At 41.1% G+C, this 16,700-nt stretch overlaps 1 protein-coding gene across 1 annotated transcript; it reads right to left on the reverse strand.

The window, feature by feature from the left end:
• Nucleotides 1-10,997: 10,997 nt before the first annotated feature.
• On the reverse strand, nucleotides 10,998-16,354 carry LOC116698638 (uncharacterized). Its single transcript, XM_032530678.1, has 5 exons — nucleotides 15,832-16,354; nucleotides 14,122-14,218; nucleotides 12,800-12,875; nucleotides 12,490-12,715; nucleotides 10,998-11,541 (listed from the first exon to the last, which is right to left on the reverse strand). Exons 1-5 carry the CDS (start codon nucleotides 16,111-16,113, stop codon nucleotides 11,257-11,259), a joined length of 966 nt encoding a protein of 321 aa, XP_032386569.1. The 5' UTR covers nucleotides 16,114-16,354; the 3' UTR covers nucleotides 10,998-11,256.
• Between the last annotated feature and the right edge of the window lie 346 nt (nucleotides 16,355-16,700).

The raw sequence follows: 16,700 nt of genomic DNA on the forward strand, positions 1-16,700 counted from the left end.
GTGTGTGTGAGCGTGTCCTGAAGGGGCCTTCTGCTAAAGGGAAGATAAAGGGATGTAATGGAGATGAGACTTATACTCTCTCTTTTTCTCTCTTTTTCTTTTTCTATCATCCCTTCCTCATCCTTCCTCTCTTGCACTTTCTTCATAGCCTCTCCCTACGGACAGGCCTGTAATGGTTCACTCTCTGACTGACAGACAACATGCTATACAGTTAATACTGCGCCGCGGGCAGCAGCTGAACACAAATCTTAAATATTCCTGCAGGATGCAACGCAGCCAAAGACCGGCTTTGAAAGTGAGAGAGCAAGAAGACGCTCCATTTTCCAATTTGACTTTATGGGAAAAGTGAATCCGAGCTGAATTTTAAAATGCATTAATTGCGCCCATCTGCTCTCTCTTCCTTGACGATAACAAGCTCTTAATCCACTTAGCAGGTTTTTTTTTTTTTTTGTCAGTTAAAAAACCCCAAACCAATAGTTTTTTAACTTGGAATCATTCACTTCACTCCGCCCTAACATCATGCATAATCTAAAGTTTTAAACCATCCCTCTTATCAAAAATGTCTACCCTCTGGTGATAGTGAGGAGAAAATAAACTGTGAAAACAGGCTCAGATAATATACAGTTCACAGAAGCAAACACAGATGTATCATAAACACGTGTATGGATGCAATGTGCTCACACAAGCAGGTCCATCAGCATGATGCACGCACAGACACGCACACACGCACACACACACAGGGTTTCATGGGGAGCTTTAGACGCTGGTTTCATGGACAGGAATTTACCTTCAGGATTTATCATAAGATAAATAAAAGCCCTGTAGGAAGAAAGACAGAGAGAGAGAGAGAGAGAGAGAGAGAGAGAGAGAGAGTAACAAATAGTAAACTGTGAGCAGCACTGAGCTCCAGGCGAGAAGAAGCGATGTGTGGGGGGAACTAAATAATAATTTTTAACGTTGCTTCCATTTATCCCCCCCCCCCTTCCTTCCTTCCTCCTCCCTCCCTCTGCCCAAATATTCTCAAACACCATCCCTCCCCTTCTCTACTCTTACCTCTCCAGCCTGAACACAAATTCAGACATCCGTGTTGCAGGGATGAGATCTGAGGCTGGAGGAGTGAGCCCAACACTCATAAGTCAAAGGGGACAGCCATTTTGGCGCAACGTCAATTACTTGTGACAGCACTGTAACTGTGCATGTGTTGTGCTGTTGGCACTGAGCCTTTTTTTTAAGTTTGTTTCTACAGATAAGTGAAAATAAGATTTTCGTAATTTGCATATTTCCCCATAGCCGAAGTGTTTGACATGTACTGTTCACACATGCATAACAAGTGGCTCTATTTAAACACAGTGTGAGTGATTAAATATGTAAGTCTATATCAAAGAGTGTTAAAATGTGTTACGTCACTCATCATTTCAATCATAAATGTATCAAACCAGCATACTGTTCCATTAAAATTAAGGCACTTAAAAACAACTTTAGTTGGGCTGTTAAATATTTAAATCTTAAAATCACTAAAGTACATTATAATTCATCCTGATGGTGGATTGAATGTCTTTTAAAAATCTGTCCAATAGTTGACAAATATTAACCTGATGGTGGCGCTACAGAGAAAGTCAGCGGATCACCAAAGTCAGCGTCATCCATCATCAGGGAACCATGAATGTCTATACAAATGTTTGCGACAATTTATTTGGTAGATGTTGAGTAGATGACATAAGTGAAAACTTAGGTGCTCCTGTGGCTAAAAAACCTAGACATAATATGTCTTAAGGGGTTTTTTCAACATCCAAAAAGTAAAATTAAAATTAAAATGTAAGTCTGCAATGACCTTCCACAACAAGTGCACCATCAAAAACATAATTTTAATAATTATATACAATGACAGCAGGCCAATGATTTCACCTTTAAAATACAGAAGAGCAGTACAATTGATGATTGTGTTCAAGAGTTTGCACAAATAAAATCTGTATTCTTGACCTTTGGAAATCTAAACTCTATGTACACTTGCTGATTTTCAACCACATCTTTGAGTCTTAAAAACTAAGTGGATCTTGGCTGAACCTTTATTGTCTATATCTTGACTTAACTAGTTCTGTTACAGAGGAACAGATGTGGTTTAAGTGCATTTTATGCCACTGGGAGCTGTGTGCTGTTTATGCAACACACTCAAGCACAACATTGCTAGCAAGAGTAAAAGAGACGGAGAACTGAGAGGAGGACACAGGGATTTTTGTAACACACAATCACAAGTTCATACAGTATAGAATAAGATGTATTTACATCATAACCTCTGAACTTGTCACTTGTGTAACAGTATCATACATATGTTTTAACTTAAGTTTATTCTTACTTTGAAAGCGTCTTTAGAGCAAGTTCATCTGAGTGCAGTGCACTGGAAACCAGTGTTATGCCAACAAGGTCGGGCCGGACCAATAATAATCATTTTATGGTGCTTATCAAATGCTATTACACACACCATATATCCTTTTATATGATCTGTGAATGGACTTCACAGAGGAGGAATGTCCACTTTGTCCTTGGTTTAATGCCACTGTGAGTTGATAGTATCACTGCTACAGACGCTGTAATGTGCCTGATGTATCCTATTCCTCTGTCTCTCGTTCCCCACACAGTCAAGCAGCAGCATGTGTGCTTGTAAGGTCATCACCGTGATTTCACCTGGGGGGTTCACTGCGAGGAAACGACCCACAGACCTTGAAAAGGTGTCGTTTGAGAGTAAATAATATTCAAGCTCTTCATATCACTCAACTTCTACAAACCTAATCAGGACATGAAGCAAGCAACATCAGGAGGCAATGGAAATGGTTTATTTTGACAGTTAACAGTTATTGCCAACAACATTTTCACCGTGTGCATGTGCGTTGTGCAATACGCATAATATTATTCATTGATGTTGTCTAGGAGAGGCCTGCCTGGTAGTAGAATGACAGTAGCAGTTAGTACGCACGACATGTCTTTGAGTGACTGCATAGAGATGGAAAGATAACAGTGCTACTTTCTGCACTATTATCTGTACTCAGGGCAGGTATTTAGCCCGACAACCCCTTCTTTGAAAGCCATTGATATTTTATACATTTTCATGATTCCCAGAGTGTGCCCTATCCCTTATGGAATTGGAATCACTAACTTATCTGCCGCAAGTACAGTCTCTCACACACACACACACACACACACACACACACACCACACTCACACACACACACACGCACACACACACACACACACACACACACACACACACACAGAATAATGTGCTGCCTCAGAGCCAACAAATGTCTTTTTTTTTTTTCAAGAAAAATTCAATTTCTGTGGCTGGTAGAACATGGATGTACAGGAAGGGAGCAGAGATGCATCAGATGGGGAATGATGGATAGATTAAAAAGGTATAATTATCTCTCAGAGAGAGAAAATTATACAATGAATGTGACAAAGGGGAAACTGGAAAGCAATCGATCTAGAAAGACAGTATGTAAGGAACAAAGGGATTCAATTTTAGTAGTAGTGAAGCTGGATCAACGCACCACTCAAGTTGCATTTTGTAACAAGTGGAATAATGAAGATATTAGAGAGGGCATTGAGGTTGACAGAGATATAGATTATAAGTAAGGCTATAAAAAAGAGGGGGCATCACTTAGATTGTTGTTGGGGGGGGGTTCTGTTACTTCGGATTTTCCACACACTGCCATTCTGCATAATGGGCTAACATTTGAGGGGTTGATTGCATTTTTTTATTCAAACAACTCAGGAATGGCAGGGGAACAGGAAGCAGATGTCACGTCTCACAAACATTAACAACTCTCTGTCTCTGTCTATCGTCCTATGTACAGGTATGTCTCCCTCTGGGGAGAATAAAGTTTAATGTTTTGCTGCCAAACTTATAAGAATAGGACACGGAAAATGTAATTTTAATGACAGATATCTCAGCAGTTTTGTTGTCATTATACCTGAATTATAATTCAAATGACTTCATTCCCTGTTTCACTTGTAGTCAAAGTGCATTAGTATGCAAGCCACTGAGTGCTAAATGTTTTTGGATTATGAATATTTCCATCCAGTTTTACTCATACATATTCATGTTGTTCTCTAATATTCAGGGATGGGAGAAAAACGTGCTCTGGTTTATTGGCATTTCTGTAAACCAATCACAATGATCGTCATGGCGCTGAGTGGCACACGGAGCACCAGTGCCTCTGCAAAATAACCTCGAGAAGGAACTTGTTTGGGTGGAACATGTGTACGTTCAAAAGTTGTTTAGTCGGGCAACAGAAAACTCCGATTGGACAGATAGTCTAGCTTGCTGTCTGGATTTACCCTGCAGAGATCTGAGGAGCAGTTAACCATAGTCCTCAGAAAGTCCAATCAGTTTAAAACTCCAACACAACGAAGGCATAAGGCCAGCTGAAAAGGACATATGGCGGAATTTACAGAGGAGAGCAACAGGATGCCTGGATGAATGCACAATGCTGGCGATCCTGTGTGTTGATAATATCTGTCAGGTATGATTTGTTTTAGGCTTGAAGCTTGTCGACCAAATTAATCGACTGTTCTGAGCTCCACGTGAACTACAAATATGCAGCATAAAACTGCTAAAAACAGCACTTGTCTGATTAAATCTCTCAATTGTAGTCACAGGGACATAAATAGATCAGATAAGGCATGAAATTGGCCCTAGACAGCAACAAGCACTGTTGACTGTTCAACAATCTTGTTGCGTTTTTAGTGTTTAGTCAGTGTGTTGTGTTCTAAAAATACTCATATGAATGTTTCATGGGGAGGTTGCCATTACTGCAAATCAAATCAGCTCCCTCATGTTTAATCATTGAATTGCGAAGGAGCTGAATGCATGCATAGACATTTACATATGTTACAACGTTGAATACCCGAAGGTAAAAAGGCAGCACACACAAAGATCTTCAGGACAAACTACGCTAATCTCAATTTCACCAATTTATTCTGGCCATGTCAAACACATGGTAACGTTTCGGACTAATTCTTTGTATGTTTGACTTTGCCAGAATAAATTAGAAAAATTGAGATTAGTTCACTTTGTCCTGTGTGACTTTGTCTCTGTGTGTGCGCTACCTTTTTTACATTTGGGTATTCAACGTTATGAATTTTGTTCAGCCCCACAAAAAGACACTGGGAAGGCGCATTCTCAAAAAGACCTAACATTTACATATGCATCTCTGCTGTAAACAATATGGTTGACATTTGACACTCATAGGCTGTGAAAGGTTTCAGAGCGTTGCTTTCATATGTAGATTTAAATTCAGAACTGACGACACTGGATGGCCCCTCTCCCATCAAATGTATGCTCGGCTCCGACTAAGATCTATCAAATCTCCCAAATCGGGGTAAAAACATCCTTGACATACTCAGTCCCCGCTGTTTCGGATTGACAATGCCGCACCCGCACCGTGACACCAGAGAGCAAACACTTGCCAGTCAACCAGGCTGGATAGCAGGAGACAAGTGATTGCAATTTATGGGGGTAATTCTGCACCGAGAGAGGATGGAAAGGAGAGGGGGTTGCGATAAATAACGGAACACAATTGCTGTGTGATTGATAAAAAACTATATGACAGCACTCTGTCTTCCCTGTGAAGGTGGGTGGAAAAGGAGGCCATTCTAAATCAATGAATGACAATGAAAACTTCTGCAGTGAAACTTTACAGAGGAAGAGATAAACAGAGGAACATCTTTGCAAAAAAAGCGTTTAAAGATAAACAGCAGAACCTTTTTTCATATCATAGGACATTTCATGTGGATAATCCTCCCATTAAAGGTAAAGTTTGAAATTTCGGGAAATACGTATTTGCTTTCTTGTCAAGAGTTAGATGAGAAAAGTGATACGACTCGTGTTTGTATGGTAAATGTAAAGCTACAGCTAGCAGCTGGTTAGCTTAGCTTAGCATAAAGACTGAAAACAGCTAGCCTGGCTCAGTCCAAAGGTGACAAAATCAGCCTAGTGGAACACCTGTTTCCAGTTCAATCAGGAGAGACATGTTATGCAGATATGCAAATGAAGTTTATTGTACAACGCAAATAAAATTTACAAAGTCTTTGGCGATTAGACTCCATCGCTACACGAATGTTTCGTATGTCTATATATTGGGGTAGAGAACCATCAGCCCCCCCCCCCCGATGGAATCTAGACACCGGTGGTGGCGACTGGAGGTGGAAGAGGAGGTGGAGGGTTGCACTCTTTGCCTGCAACGACAGCTGAATAGCAAGGGGAGAAACAGATTTTTAAAAGCAGGGTCGTGACTCTGGGATTGGCCCTTGCAATTTGTGTATTTGATTCTGATTGGTTATGCAGGAAGGTGAACGCCTCTACCAGCTGATTCCATTAGGAAGAGAACATTGATTAAATTAGGTCTTCCTAAAAGAATTAGGAGATTGCAGCAACCCCTTTACAGTGTCAACATGAAAATATAAAAATATAAAATGTAAGTATTGCAGAGGGCAGAGGAAGAAGAAGAAAAAAAAGAGAGGGGGGAACGTGGTGCACAGTTCCTGAGAGCAACTATATACACAAATAAAATAGTAAGAAAGATAAAGGGTGTGTACACACATTATGCAAAAAATATAGTTAGTGGTGTATCAAAAGTCCTGAGTGTAAAATATTGCACTGTAATGAAATTAAATGGTTAAGTATTAAATAGTAAATAAATAACTTGTTATATACTGTTGTATATATGCAACAGTTATACACAGCAAAAAAGTACATTCATTAGGATAACAGCTGAATAAATTAGGAGTGCACTGATTAAAAGTTAGGTCTTCCTGAAAGAATTTACACTGAGCTACATTTCTTTTGTTGCTGGCTTGACAACAAAAGTAAAAAAGCATATTTTCCAAAATATCAAGCTATTCCTTTAATGGGAAGAGTAGTCAACTAAAGAATCCCATGGTGTGACACATAATGTTCTGTTCTTTTTCTTTTCAGATTTGGACATATTTCATGACCTTTGGACAGCCAGGCTAGCTGTTTCCATCTGCTTCCAGTCATATGCTAAGCTAACTGGCTGCAGCTTCATATTTAACATACAGATACACAGCAATAGAGAGGAGAACAGTCTAAAGGCCCAGTTCATTTCAATAAACAACCAAGTAATGTTTGTATGTCCCGGAATTGGTACGCAAGAAAATGTCATTTGGCCCAGGTGACTTCCTATCCGCTTGGCTTGTGATATTTGGTAGGCATTTGAGCTTCTGCGTGAGAAACCCAATTTCAAATCTGATTTCTTTAGCAAATACGGAAACCATATGTTTTTGGTGCCTCTAGTTGCTGGTGGATTATATTTCTTACTGTCTAATCTCAGCTCATGTTATCCTACCACTTTTCTGTCTCCTGACATTCCTGTCACTCCGACTCACACTGAGGAAGGGAAATGAACACAGGGCACCTGCACTGTATCTAACTGAGTGAATTTATGGTATAATAATATCCTGACAGTGATGTTGCCAGTGTGCCACTACAGTTATTTTTCTCCATGATGCGCTCTTCAGATCAAGTCTGCATCAATCTAGTCTTCTCTTTGCAGCGAGCAGCTCAGATTATCTAACTGACATCTTAAATGACCCGCTTCAAATCATCAGCGCTAGAAAGGGAGTTATAGCAGGAGGAATATATGGAGGAGGAAACTATGTATACAGCTTTAACCTAATAAAAACAAACAGAAAGTAGAAAGAAATGGCTGTTCTTGTGACGTTAATAAATGACAGTGTACATTGATTTTGCAAACCTCTGCAGCTGGCTCTAACTTCTTAGCTCTTATTTAATACTTACATTATCTTTGAGGGGGTGGCTTTAGAATATCGGTCACCTATAGAGTACAAATGGGAGAAGAAGACATGCACTAAAAACCATGCTTTCTCCTGGGAGAAACCACTAGGTTCCACAGGACAGGACAGGGAGAGACAGGAGGAAGAAAGCACATCCCTAATTTGTTCAACAGGCTGGTTTAAGTAATGCAGCAGGATTAACAGTTACCATAGTAATTGTGTTGGGAGAGATGGCTCTGGTCGCTTGTGCTTTTGCAAAATGAGTTTGTGGGACAAGAAGGACATCTAGTGGTGTTCCTGTGAATAGCAGGATACTATAATCACCCTGGACTAATAGATATTCCAACATGGTTTCAGTGTTTCGGCCTGGCCTAACAGTATCTATGTATCACATCCAATGATCAACTGTACTCTCACCTCGCATCATCCCTCTCATAGCTTAGGATAAAGGCTTGGAAAGGTTATTGATTGAAATGAATGTCATCTGGATTTAACAATATGCAGGCTTCATGCTGTTTTAATGTAAAGTTAATATTCCCCACTTCCTTTAAATTCTTATTAATTTAAAAATTTATGTAACCACCTACATAAAGTTTGTACCCAGATGTGCTGATGTCAATAGCCTGATGGCGTCCCACTCTTATTAAATTGCACGCATCCATTTGCGTCACTTTTAAATGTATAGAAACAATCTCAAAGTACTAAGGTTTTTAGCTCACTAAAGTCAAAAGAAATTCCTTGTATTTCAGTTCTCCAGACATTAGTCTACGATTAGAAGTGCCAACCGTCGACATATCTAATCCACTCAGCACCCTTGGGCTCAACCGGCTGACTTTTTCCCAGAGAGCAAAGCTGAATAAGTTTCACCAACACTCAAGGAAAAACTTGTTGGGCCTTGAAGTTAGCTTAAGCACCGGCACAGAGACAGAGAGATGAAAGAGAGGATGAACATGTAAGTGTGGGGGGGGGGATTTGATCAAAGTGGGAACTCTGAACACACGTACGCTTAAATTCAAGAACTGTGAGATGGGGAAAAGTCAATTGTTCAATTGTTGCTTCTCCTTCGGCAAGATAAACCCAGAGCAGTGGAGTTGGCCAGGGAGCAGTTTCTCTGAGTTTAAGTAGTACTGTGAATAACTAACCTCATCTTCCTTTACCACACTGGACAAAGATAACACACTCTCAAAATGGCAGTTGGACACATTTATTTTACATAAAAATCTGGGTATTTTGCATGTTTCATACCGTTTTCTACAAATTGCATGTAGTTAGTTTCTGTATGGTATGGACAGAAATGGGCGGAGACTTGAAACTGACTTGACACAGGTAACTCAATACAGTGAAGACGTTATTCATTTATTAACCTGTAGTTTACTTCCTTATATATATATTTGTGTTCTAATACAGTGGCAAGCAGGGAATATTAGCAAAACCCGCCTCAGTGGTGCATTTAGGGAAACTCTGAGGTCCTTGACAGTCCATCTTAATAAATGTATTATTTATAACCATAACTAACTTCTCTTCAATGTGATTATTCAGCTATTGTATCGCAAACTAGTTTCAAGGCTCAGCAAGCAGCTCTATAATAGTCAGCAGCAATGTAAACAATATTATCTGTAGCTAATGGGCAATATACACAACAGCAAACGGCCCTTTAGAGATGGTCCTTGACAATTCTGAGCCCACCAGTCCTAAATTTGAGTATTGAAATGACTTGGGAATATCCAACTGTGACATGTTTCTATAAATTTGCATTGTATAAAAGTACATTATCATTGAGTCTGATGGTCTTTGCCAACAGGCCAAATTCTTGAATATTGATTTAAAAACAAAATATGTAGCAATGAGTTGCTATCTGAATATTTCTGTATTTCCCTACAGACTGACAAATCTCTCAAGTTACATAATGATGCAGCTCTATAGTGAATAAGTAAAAATAGAAACTGCTACAGGGCCCTGACTTCATTTGAAAGTATAAAAAGGTATTTTTTAGCTTTAAGCTTACATTATTCTTACTTTACACAAATATAGTACACATTTCCCAGTAAGAGACTCTTTTTCCTCATTTGGTGACCCATATTTTCCAACGGTAACTTGTAAAAACCTTTCCCTACACTCAGTCACTTTCTTATAATGCACCCAATACTCACTACTGGATATATTTCCAGATAACATGTGCTTATTACTGACTGACCATCCATTACTGCACAGCAAAAGACAATTTCATTCAGAAAGCTGCGGGTGGATGTTTTGTTTCTCATATTCCAAGTTGCTTTCTACTCGAGAGATTTCAATCCCGGTTTCCATGGCATCCTCTTTTCTCACAACTGCGAACACCAAATTAATTTTGCAGCTCTGTGTGTTTTCAGACCGCTTGATTCTTTTTTGGTCTTCCTCTACGTTTCCCTGAGCTCTGACTGCTGTATCTCTTTTTTTTGGTTTCTTCTTCTTCTGGGTCAAAATCGCTGTCACTGTCATTTGTGGGTCTTCTTCTTGATCTCCCCGTGCTCTTCCTCCCCGTCTCCTTCTCTTCCTCCTCCTTTTCTGCCGAGTCAGAGGATAAGTGACAGTCGGATTGTTCTACCTCACTTTCCTCCTCGCTGGAACCGATTTTCTCCAACTTCCGCGCCTTTGATTTCGCAGTGTTTAAACGCCGACCTGCTTTTCCCCCTGACCGAACCAAGCTGCCTTCTGCATTTCTCTTAGGCCTTCCTACGGGTCTACCTGTGCTTCTCCTACTTTTTTTCCCCGTTCTCTCCTTCTGCACCTCCTCTTCTGTATCCGGTTTATCTTTTACATTGTCAAACTCAGAGTCTGTGTCTTTCCTATTCCCACTGTCCTCATCGCCACCATCACCTGTGTCGCTCGCCCTTTCATCTATTTTTCCCTCCTTACGTTCACGTCCCGAATTGGATGAGTGGTACCGCTGGACATGACTCTTCAAGCTCACGTTGTGATTGAAGCTTTTGTCACAGTGCTGACACTTAAAAGGCCTCTCCCCCGTGTGCACGCGCATGTGGGATTTCAGGTGGCTTCCTTGGTTGAAGCCACGTTGGCACACTGAACACATGTACGGCTTCAATCCTGTGTGCACGACCGAGTGTCTCCGAAGATGATGTACATCCTTAAATGTAATATCACAAACTCCACATTTGTACTCCTTTGGGGTTCTGTGATCTGCCAGGTGAATTCTGCGTTTTTTATTGGTGGTAAATGTCTCTGGACAGTCGGGACATTTATAGGGATCTTTCCTGTCTTTATGGATGTGCTCGTGTTTAAGTTTGTCCAGCCTCGTTTTGAAGGGAGCGTGGCAGAATTTACAAGGGTGGTCGTAGGTTTCATCGTGAATTCGACTGTGATTTTTTAGCGACGTCTTGGTAACACATCGTTTGCCACACACATTGCAGGAATAGGGCTTTATTTTGTGCTCACACGTGTGAGGCTTCAGAATAGTGAAAAAACATCCACAGTCCGTGCAGAGCTCGTGAATTTGGAGGCCACCCGGAGAATCTTCCTCCTGTTCGCCTTCATCTTCGGTTTCGTCTTCGGTTTCATCTTCGGCTTCTCTTCGGAGTTCTTTGTGAGCTCTTCAGCCAGCAAAGTATCCTCAGTTGGATTCCATTCCCCATCTGAGCTCACCCCGTCACCATCACCTTCCTCTCCTGCATCTGACTGATCACTTTCTTCATCACTAAAGGTAACAATCTCAGAGAAAACTGTTGGCACTTCCTGTGAAAAAACACAATGACAAGAATGACAACCTAGCATGGGTAAAACGTTTCAGTCTATACAGCACAGAAAAGTATAGCCAAATTACCAAAAAGGGGAGGCATTATGATTTATTATTCTCATTGAACTGAGTTCTATATGATTTAGATAGATAGATAGATAGATAGATAGATAGATAGATAGATAGATAGATAGATAGATAGATAGATATCCCAAAAAAATGAGAAATTATGGTGTTACAGCAGCAAACATACGTCAGTCACACAGCACAGAGTATATATATAAATGAAATACTAGGATACAATATACAGACATACATACAATATACATGAAATAATAATAATAAAACTATAAGAGCAATTATTTGAATATATACAGGATGGGTAAACAAAATGTGTAACTGCTTAAATAGTGAAAGGTCCAGTTGTAATGCACTGCCAGTTCAGGAAACTGCTCAGCAGATACTACAGAAAGGAGAAATGATGCATTTATTTCTCTTTCCTCCTTCGAACTCCAACAGTAGACAGCCAATGTGAGCGCAGCAGCAGCTGATCTGTCTGAATGTGGTGGCGGCTACGGTAGGAACTTCTCTTTTTTGCGCCCCAGTAACGTAAGGCAAACAGGCATATGCTTAGCCAGCACAACCATACCGACTCGCCGCACACAAACAACCCCTGTGTGTTGGTTATGTGTTCCACCCATTATAAACTAATGAGCCTCATCCATCATCCTAACAACCAAAGCACCAACGGCCATGTCATCCCATGGCTATAGTCACAATCACAGGGACTGCCTGTTTCGATCAGCCAGGTAAAGCAAACGTATTGTGAAGTAACGCAAAAGAGTTTCATGCAAGGATTTCCCAGCAGCGTCCTCCAGGGGCTCTGAAGTACTACGTTCTGAGGTCATTAACCTAGAGTCAGAGTATGTTGTAGTAGGTCTACTTACTTCTGTCAGCTGTTGATCTTCAGCTGTTGGGACGCTGGCATTGACTTGGCTTTTCCATTGGTTTCTGTAGTCACACTGAAGACACTGTTGGTTCAAGATGATGAGCACCCCATAGGTGACCTTCTCCGTCTGAAGCTTACATCCACATGACGGGCATTTGCGGCGTAACAACTGGAAGAGGCAGCTTTCATTCACAATACACTTTCCTTCCGTCAGAAGCGCAGCTCTAGAGAAAACCAATTCAAATTAAGATTTAAAAAGCCAACCTAATGTAAAATGTAAAAAAAACTTTTGAAACAGTATAACTTACTTTTCCTTGTTTAAATCATCAGAGGTGACAGCGTTTGAAGCCTCTGGTGAATATGACACCGGGCTTGCATGGAAAGCTACAAAATAAAGTGTTCACATATAAAGGAAGTTAGTAATAATACCCCCTTTACCTATAAAACACACTCACTCACATATATATATATATATAGTAGGGTGCACCTGCTAATAAACCCAAGGGGGGACAGTGGTATGTTCTGAGGACAATGTGGGACACTGCCTGGCGAAGCGTGCCCCCCCCCACGGCAGGCTCACTAATACTGGTTTACCCATTTCTAGCACCTTACATGGTATATTAATAATGCCCTATGCCCCTGAACATGTGTAACTGCTGATGTAAGCTCATGAATAGAACCAATGTGTATTTTTTTCTAAATAAAGATTAATATTTTGAAATCTCATACAATTATAATATAATTGACAGATGCACTTCCACTTACGATTTACTTTAGCTATTTAATTTTATTTTTCATTACAATTTATTCACTTTAAATACATTATATATAAAATTATGGGACTAACAGGAATTGTAGTTGCTCAACAGGAACAGTTTAAACTAAAGAGTCCTGCCAGTCTTCCTTGTACCCACCTTCTCTTTCTAACTGATGGGGGGGGACGGCTCAGACTGCTCAGACTCGGGCTCTTCTCCAGTTTTTGAATTGGAAAGCGCGTTCCTAAAAGTCCTTCCCAGTGTCTGGTATGCACGTGCCTGCGCTGTCATGACAACGAATCGGAGGGATTTTAACTATTTGGCTGATTTAAAGTCATATTCTGTACATTCTGGCTGATAGAGACGTTTAGAAGTCAGAGAGACTAAATCCGTTCAGATCACAGATCATCTCCAGTCTGTTGTTAATTAAATCAGCATCAGATCTCATGTAGAACATTCTGAGATCTACAATTAAAACTAGAGACTGTTCCAGCTGATATGTGGGTCTGATTATATTTATTAAATCGGAATCGCACCACAGTGTTAAGTCACTTCCTGTTCTGGAATCGGCTGGAAACTGCCTGACTTTACCGCATCTTTTAGTGTCCCCCCCCCCCCCCCCCGGCTGCTGCCGCCTGCTCTCGTCTACTTTACAGGCGCAGTTCATGTCCAACGAGCCTAATGTTCGTTTGGCTGCCTCGGGTTCCAAGATAGAGCGACCAACTTTTTTTTTTGAGCAAGCATTGATTATGCGTGACACGGTCTCAATTTGCGGGACGCGTGAATTGGGCTTCAAACGCTGTGCGCGCACGCGCTACACGGGACGGGTGGTCACCCTAATATATAGCACCTTTACAATGTGCCCAACTGCTTACCAGTTACAGTATATTTTGCTTCTTCCGAGTAGGAAGTTGGAGAATTACAGGGTTTAATGTCCTCATGAAAAGCTGCTTCTGAGATTTGAAAAGGCTCCTACACAAATGACAAGAGTAAAAGCTTGTAGTTAAACATGGGTCTCAAACTCGCGGCCCGGGGGCCAATTGCGGCCCGCGGGATGATATTTTGTGGCCCCCTACTTGACATCAAAGTTAAGTGTTAGTGCGGCCCGCGCGTTCTGAAACTTTTTGTCATTGCGCTTGTCACTTATGGGCTACCGTAGTAGTCTCCTGACAGCAGCGTAATGGTTGTCAAGCTAGCTAAGTACCCTTTGCGGCAAATGCCTGAGGTTTGTCAATGTGATGTCTGTTGTTGTGAAATGCACCAACCATATCAGATCTAGGGGCTTAAAGCACCGGCAGTTCCGCGCCCTTTTGGAGGAAATAGAGGGGTTTTTTGGAATACTTGATGCGGCCCAGTCAAACCCAGACTCTACTTCCAGCGGCCCACAAGTAAGTTGAGTTTGAGACCCCTGTAGTTAAAGGAGAATTCCGGTTAATTTCAACACGTAGCTCTGTTGTTTTTAAATTTGTAGTGCTGCCAGTAGCAAGAAAAACAAAAACAACCGGTGCTGCCTACGCCATGTTATCCCCCTGCTAGAGTTAGCACCCAACAGGCTTAAGCAGGGCAAGTTTTAAACGTGTTCTTAGCCTCTAAACATTTTCAAAATGTCATTCCAAGTGCCTACCCATGTGCAGTGATTCCTTCCGACTGAACACAGCCAATCTGACTGCTGTAGATGTGACAAAGGCAAAAAAGTTGTGTTAATCCATACCTCTGTTTATTCTTTTTTTTCCAGTTCACATTAGTTGATTGTCAAACTCATACAATCCAATATCCACAAATAAACAATTTATCCATTGTTGTTAGTAATGACTATGTAGAAACAAATTGTGACCCACACCACAGTGGAGCCAGCAGAGCAGAGCTGCTGGCTGGTTGCTTAGTTACCTATGTACATGCTCTCTTGTAGCTCTGCTGGCTCCACTGTGGTGTCCGGTTCCAGCTTGTTTCTTCATAGTCCTTACTAAAGACATAACAATGGCAAATTGTTTCTTGTGGAAAAATTACATTTTAGAATATTGGATTGTATGAGTGTGACAATTGACTAGTGTGAACCGGAAAACAGGAAATAAACATAGGTATGGATTAACAAAATTTTTATGCCTTTTTGTCACATCTACAGCAGTGAGATTCCGTGTTCAGTCAGAAGGAATCACTGCACATGGTAGGCACTTGGAATGACATTTTGAACATGGTTAGAGGCTAAGAACAAGTTTAAAACTTGCCCTGCTTAAGCCTGTTGGGTGCTAACTGTAGCAGGGGGATAACATGGCGTAGGCACCACCGGTTGTTTTTGTTTTTCTTGCTGCTGACAGCACTACAAATTTATAAACAACAGAGCTACGTGTTGGTATCGACCAGAAGTCTCCTTTAAACAAAAGCTAGATACAATTATGGTTGCAAAATTCTGGGAATTTTCAAAGATAGAAACTTTTCAATGGGAATTACATGGAATGTATATGTGAATAAACTTGAATTAATGAGAATACACTGGATATCTTTACTATTGCTTGTTATACTACTTTTAGTTTAGAACTGATTTAGCGTTAATACAACTTCAGTTCAGCACTACAACTGTGGCTCACCTGATCCAGCTCCGGTTCGTCTGGCTCGGACTTGACACACAGTGATGGGACTGCACTGGGCTTTAGAAGGACCGTGCCAGTCCCTGGAGCCAGGTCGTCAAAGCAGTCATTAGTAAAGTGTTCATTACAAATAGTGATATCAGTCCAGGACGATTCTTTAAGTCGCTGCCCGTTGACTTCGAACAGGAACTGAACCCACTCCAGTCTCCTCTCTGGGTCCTCCGGTAACTTAAACCGTGGGGCACTGCGACGCCCCGAATCACATCCGACGACGGAGCACATCCTGGATTTAAGTTATGTCCCTTTAGTTTTAAAAGCGGCCGGACAGTTTTGATGTTTACAGGGACTGGAACACAGACCTCGGTGTGGATTCTGCTGTCATGGCGTTCCCCCAAAACAGCTAACAGCTAACCACCAGCTAACCGCTAGCCACCTCTGCTTGGCGGGTTGGCTTGATGGGCGGGATTTACCAGCGGGGTTCGCGTGGTTTGATATCAGGCGTATCCCGATTCGTTGTGCATAAGTAGTTACCCTGCAAGAGGGAACCTTAGAGGGTTCTTTTTCAATTGCTTAGCGTTACACGCTACAATTTATACTTTCCCACAATTATCAAAACCTTACACTCAAGGAGCAAAACACACTTGTATGCCTTTGACACAGAAATGTATCATGACGCCACTTCCTTTCAATTCCAAAGCAAAGGCTTTCAAATGAACCAGTCGTTTAAACACAGCCACCAGGTGCGCAAACACATGGTTGCTCAATTGTAGACACACCAATCAGGTTTAAGAACTATATAAAATGCAGCAGGTAAGTTCACCTGCCTTCAACCAAAATGGAAGGAGTCGTTAGAAGAATGCGAGGGATCC

Source organism: Etheostoma spectabile, chromosome 12, assembly GCF_008692095.1.
Source record: "Etheostoma spectabile isolate EspeVRDwgs_2016 chromosome 12, UIUC_Espe_1.0, whole genome shotgun sequence".
NCBI lineage: Eukaryota > Metazoa > Chordata > Actinopteri > Perciformes > Percidae > Etheostoma > Etheostoma spectabile.